Source organism: Brassica napus, chromosome C7 (assembly GCF_020379485.1).
Source record: "Brassica napus cultivar Da-Ae chromosome C7, Da-Ae, whole genome shotgun sequence".
Lineage (NCBI taxonomy): Eukaryota > Viridiplantae > Streptophyta > Magnoliopsida > Brassicales > Brassicaceae > Brassica > Brassica napus.
The window spans coordinates 15,133,574-15,139,741 of record NC_063450.1 but is presented as its reverse complement, the minus strand read 5'-3'; the positions used below and the strand labels follow the sequence as shown (position 1 = coordinate 15,139,741).

At 37.7% G+C, this 6,168-nt stretch overlaps 1 protein-coding gene across 2 annotated transcripts; it reads left to right on the top strand.

Annotated features, from left to right (window-relative positions):
• The first annotated feature begins 1,612 nt into the window (after positions 1-1,612).
• On the top strand, positions 1,613-3,237 carry LOC125590229. 2 transcript variants are annotated; one of them, XM_048763571.1, is made up of 5 exons: positions 1,614-2,162; positions 2,270-2,448; positions 2,518-2,788; positions 2,869-2,965; positions 3,046-3,236. In XM_048763571.1, exons 2-5 carry the CDS (start codon positions 2,284-2,286, stop codon positions 3,218-3,220), a joined length of 708 nt encoding a protein of 235 aa, XP_048619528.1. In that variant the 5' UTR covers positions 1,614-2,162; positions 2,270-2,283; the 3' UTR covers positions 3,221-3,236. The 2 variants fall into 2 exon arrangements, with proteins under 2 accessions (XP_048619529.1, XP_048619528.1); XM_048763572.1 differs by having other exon boundaries at positions 1,613-2,448; positions 3,046-3,237.
• The last annotated feature ends 2,931 nt before the right edge of the window (positions 3,238-6,168 follow it).

Below are 6,168 nucleotides of genomic sequence, written 5' to 3'. Positions count from 1 at the left end.
TTTTTGCGAAAAAATGATGTTTCTTTTAATGGTATCCGCAGACAATAATATAGGACGAAACAATATGGTATGTTAAAAGCTTCAGTTATGGGGTATTGAACCCTTCACACAAGCAAAAAACATGGATACACTAACACCACTGAAATATAGGAGCAGAACATGACAGTTGTAAACACAAATCTTTTATACAATAAAGAAGGAGAATTCGGCCAAAAAAAATCTCAACTTTGTACGAATTGCCAAAAGAAACATGAACTTTTGAGCTGACCAAAAAAACACCAAACTTTCATTGACTTTAGAATTAATTAACAATGTTTTCGCTGACTTGCCAATTTAGCACGCCGTCAACAAATTTAACAGAAATATTTGACGTCGTTTATTGTTGGCGTTAAGTGAAACGACGTCGTTTTCAAATGAGATGAAACGACGTCGTTTTACATGATTTGAAATTAAAAATATGTAGACCCCTGGATTCGAACCCGGGTTGTTTGGTCAAATGGCAAGGTCTTTTACCACTAGGCTAGTGGAACTTTCAATGTACTTATTAACATGTTTACTTTTATTTGGTACTGATTGAATATAAAAATATTCTCTAAAAACTTAAAAAGATCTTTAAAATTCCAAAAAATTGAAAAATAAGAAATTTTTTATAAAATCAATTTTGAAATTAAAATTGAAAATAAATTTTATTTTTCTTTTTAAAAAATAAAAAATCTTCCAAAATTTTCTATAAAATTAAAACGAACTTTAAAATTGAAAAAAATAAAGAAATTTTTTATAAAATTAATTTTGAAATTAAAATTGAAAATAAAATTTTATTTTTCTTTAAAAAAAAAAATTTATATTTCTTAAAAAAAAAAATCTCCCAAAATTTTCATAAAATTAATTTTGAATTAAAATTAAAATATTTTTTTCTTTAAAAAGTCAAAAAGTTTCCAAAATTTTCATTTTAAAAAAAAAATCCAAATTTTTAAAAAATTATAATAAAATGCAAAAAATTAAAGTTACAATTATCAACTTTTTATGTGTGTATAATTAATTTCAACTTTTAGCAAATGTATTAAAAAAATTGAAAATTTTGGAAGATTTTTTATTTTATGAAAAGAAAAAATAAAATTTTATTTTCTATTTTAATTTCAAAATTAATTTTATAAAAAAAATTCTTTATTTTTTCAATTTTTTGGAATTTTAAAGATCTTTTTAAGTTTTTAGAAAATTTTGGAAGAGTTTTTATTTTTTAAAAAGAAAAATAAAATTTTATTTTTTAAAAAGAAAAATAATTTTTTTTTATAAAAATCTTCTTTATTTTTTATTTTTTTGGAATTTTAAAGATCTTATTAAGTTTTTAGAGAATTTTTTATATTTAATATGTACCAAATAAAAGTAAACATGTTAGTAATTTCTTTGAAAGTGTGAGTAGCCTAGTGGTAAAATACCTTGCCATTTGACCAACCAACCTGGGTTCGAATCCAGGGGTCTACATATTTTTAATTTCAAATCATGTAAAACGACGTCGTTTCATCTCATTTGAAAACGAAACGACGTCGTTTCACTTAACGCCAACAATAAACGACATCAAATATTTCTGTTAAATTTGTTGACGGCGTGCTAAATTGGCAAGTCAGCGAAAACATTGTTAATTAATTCTAAAGTCAATGAAAGTTTGGTGTTTTTTTGGTCAGCCCAAAAGTTCATGTTTCTTTTGGCAATTGGTGCAAAGTTAAGGTTTTTTTGGCCGAATTCTCAATAAAGAAGAAGTCAATTGACATTTCTGTGATTGACACCTGTCTTTTAAGATTTTCTTTTTTGAAAAAATTATTTACTTTAAAAACAAAAAAAGAAAACATCTTTTTATTGAAAAATATGTAACTGTATACAACTTTGGTTTTGTCATAAACCCAATAAGATATAATTTGTTCAATACACGTGACAACTCCCTTTTTTAGTTTGGAAATCTGAGTACAATTTTTCTCCACTAAAACTATTTCTTAATTTATTTTATTTTTTTCTTCAAGCACAATATCTTTCACATTCTTCCCCACTATCCCGTAAATCCAGCCATCAACTTCACGATCTGATACTCTATCATCAACTACCTCTCTTATATATACAAATATGAAAACCTATCGCCGGAAAAAAACCCACTATCGTTTTAGCAAAAGGTATAGTGACCTTTTGGATTTTTCTGATTTTATAATCTGCTATCTTGAATTTCTTTCCCCATTTTTTCCTATATCAAATTGCCGACTCTAATCTTAATTTTTTCCAGGTATTGTTCTAGCTATGAGCAAGATGAAGCTTGCCTTCACTCCTGTTGCTCAGTTAAAGCCAGATTCTGAAAACGAAATCTGGAAAATTAAGGTTCGAGTAGTCCGTATGTGGCGATTTCAGAATGGCGTTAAGCCTGGAGATGTTGGTGGAATCGATTTAATACTTTTGGATGATAAGGTACATAATAGAATCCTGAGTTGTTTATGTTTATATGCTTATGATAATGGTTCTATCATGTTCTAACAGGGAGATCGTATACAAGCTTGCATTAGAGAAAAACTGATATCTAAGTTCGAGGACGATTTGGGAGAAGGAAAATGTTGTATTATGATGAACTTTAAGTTGTCTCCTAATCTTGGGAATTACAGAGGAACACCACATCCTTTCAAGATATTTTTCACTTGGTCAACACACGTTAAGAAGAATTGCGAGGAGATTCCAAACGATTCACTTCGTTTTAATTGCATATCTTTTGATGACCTTCTTTCACAGAAGCATGATGAGAAAGTTTTTGTAGGTATGTGATTTAACCGACAGTTATATATAATGGTTTAGATTTTGTTTCATGTATTTATGAAATCTTTTTTGCTTCCACAGATGTAATTGGAGAAATTGTTGGACCTTGCGATCTGAAAGAAATTACAGTTCGTAATGTTCCATGTAAAATTTTAAATCTTCAACTCAAGGATTGTGGGTAAGTTTTCTTGAAATTTGTAACTATGCTTTTTAAAGTGTATTGATGTTGACCGTTTCTTAAAACATGTTTTTTTGTAGTGATTCAATCATTAATTGTGTATTTTGGGAAAAATATGCTGAAGACATCCATTCCTATGTTCAATCCTTTTTTGGTGGAGCTATAGTTCTGCTTTGCAGTCTTATGAGAATTAATATTTATAATGGTAAATCTGTTCATATTACTATACTTTTATTAAAAAAGACAAATATTTAACTCACGATCCAAAGTGGGAAAGCTTCAACAAAGTTGTTCATTAATTCTGACATTGATGAGATAAATGAATTCAAAGAAAAGTAAGTAGTTCGATAGTGGGAACCGAAATTCGCACTGTCGATTTCCGTTTAAATAAGGAAACTAGGAAAACCCTAATTTCCCAGAGGACCCGGATATCTGCTAATTACCACACGTCAAGCAATCAGAACGCGAGAATAACAACGATAAGAATAAGAAATAAAAAAAGAGAGCAAAGTAGATCTTATTCCGAATCTGCGTATGAGCGTTTACAACAAGGTATAAGCCTGGGCTCGAGAGCTATCGGCGAGATTCCTAGTTCTAGCAGCCCTAAGACGGCTAAAACTAATTGAGTCGCAGCTCGAAATAACAAAAACGGAAAATTGCCTAAATTGCTCTAAGTGCTAAGTTTGCTCTGAAAAGTCCTCTGCCATGCTCCTCGCCTAGGACTCCTTATATACTAGCTCCAAGGTCGGTTTACGCTTTTACTCTTCTGCCCTTAAGCCGTCATAGCATAAAAATGGAAATATTCCATTTTTTCCTATCTTCCAATTATCTTCAAAACTTCCGTATTTATCCGCGGAAACTTGACATTTATCCTTTCTTGTGGACCAAGCGTAAACAGTGCTGCGGTTTACGGGCTTTTGGTTAAGAAATCGTAGGATGGGCCTCGAGTCGTGTTTTAGATCCCTTTGGGCCGTCTTCCGACTCGACACGTTTACTACGAATTCTTTTTGATAAAGAACGAACTTTCCGCGGCTTCTAATCCGCGAAGTTTGATCGATGAATTTGAATAACGGAAAACATGGACTGAGCTTGCTACGGTCTTCGAGAGATAGCATTCGAAGGTTTGACGAGAATGCATGGATTGATGTTGTATCGATGTTTGGAAGAGTTCAATCGCTACACAGCGACTGAACTTCGGCTCGAGCCCGGTTGCTACGTAGCGACCGAGCGGGACGAACGCTCGGTCGTTACGTGGCGACCGAGCGGGACGAGCGCTTGGTCGCTACGTAGCGACCGAGCGGGACGATCGCTCGGTCGCTACGTAGCGACCGAGCGGGATGATCGCTGGGTCGATATGTAGCGACTGAGCGGGACGAGTGATCGGTCGCTACGTAGCGACCGAGCTTTGGCTCGAGCTCGGTCGCTACGTAGCGACCGAGCGGGACGATCGCTCGGCCGCTACGTAGCAGCTCGGTCGCTACGTAGCAGCTCGGTCGCTACGTAGCAGCTCGGTCGCTACGTAGCAGCTCGGTCGCTACGTAGCAGCTCGGTCGCTACGTAGCGACCGAGCGGGATGATCGCTCGGTCGCTACGTAGCGACCGAGCTTCGGCTCGAGCTCGGTCCCTACGTAGCAGCTCGGTCGCTACGTAGCGGCCGAGCGGGACGATCGCTCGGTGGCTACGTAGCGACCGAGCTGGACGAGTGCTCGGTCGCTACGTAGCGACCGAGCTTTGACTCGAGCTCGGTCGCTTCGTAGCGACCGAGCTTTGGCTCGGACTTGGTTGCTACGCAGCGACCGGACAGCGTGTATGCGTGGTAATTACGCAACAGTCGAGCTTGGTTAGTTTGGTTTGAATCTTCAAGGATACTTCTTCGTAAAAACTTCGTGTTTGGTTATATTTTACGAAAGTTACATCTTTCTTTTTACTATCTCTTTCGGAAATTCGATCTCCGAGGATTTTCGGGTGGTAATTCCGTCGTAACCGTTTTTGACCCCAACAGTTAGCCCCCCAGCCCGTTAGGATCATGCATCGTAGGATCCTAGCGTGCGGTTAGGCATGTTCGGCAAGTTAGGCGTGATGGATGGAATTAATATCCGAAAGTCCGAGCTTGAACAGTAAATCCTCATGCTTATAAGAAGGTAGGTAACTTGTTTCATAATTTTTTCACTTTCTTGTCTTTCTCTAAGATCTTTCTTAAGAAAAAATTTTCTTTCTTTCTCTCCACCCTTTTCCTCTATTTTCTTAGGAGAAGTTTAAAGATGTCGAGCAAGAAAAAGATTGCGAAAAAAGAGTCTTCATCCGCGAGTGCTTACGAAGAGCTCATTGTTCCGAAGATGGAGTTCATGCCTCACTCGGTACATCCTGCCGAGAACGAGGCATGGTGGGTTGCTCATTATGGCTCGTTGACCCCTCCCAAGGAGAAGTCGTTCCCGGTCCTGACCCATCGTGGAGTCGAGAAAGGGGATGCAAGCAGGAGTACCGACGAGTTTCTCGCGATCATGCGATCGTTCTACCATATCCCGGATGCTGTGGAGTTCCGGGTTCCTCGCCGTGGGGAATGTGCTAACAGCCCCCCAGAGGGTTACTTCACTTGCTACGAGGCGTTCGTAGTGCGTTGTCGCCTATGGTTCCCAATACCCGAAATTCTCGTCCGAGTGTTGGACCGTTTCGAAGTTGCGATAAGCCAGTTGACTCCCCTTGCCATTCAGCATCTTATTGGGATCCTGATCCTAAGCTACGAGCATGGCCTTTCCCTTTCCGTCGATCATTATGAAGCGCTTTTGAGGCTTCAACTTGTCACAGATACGGATAAGCATAGGTTGTTCCCTCGGAAATTTATGTCAGTGGTTAAGAAGTTCATTTCGAACTTCAACTCGTGGAAGAAGTTCTTTTTCTTTGTTCGTATAGACGCTGCGTCCGTCGAAGAGAGTTGCATTCCACTGTTCCGGAGGTTGCCGAATGATCGTCCCTTCATCAACCCTCTTGCTCCGTTCCCTGAGGACATCATTGCGGTGAGGGATCTTCTCAGGAACGGTCCCTTCTTCTGGACTTCTTTTATGCCGAAGAGGGTACGGAAGGCACTGAGTTTCGTGCAACCCGGTCCTGCTTTGGCTGCGGACACAGGAAGCGACTCCGAATCTGACATAGATGTCGATCTTGGTGACATAGAATTTTCGATGGATGACTCTATGCTTCCAGGA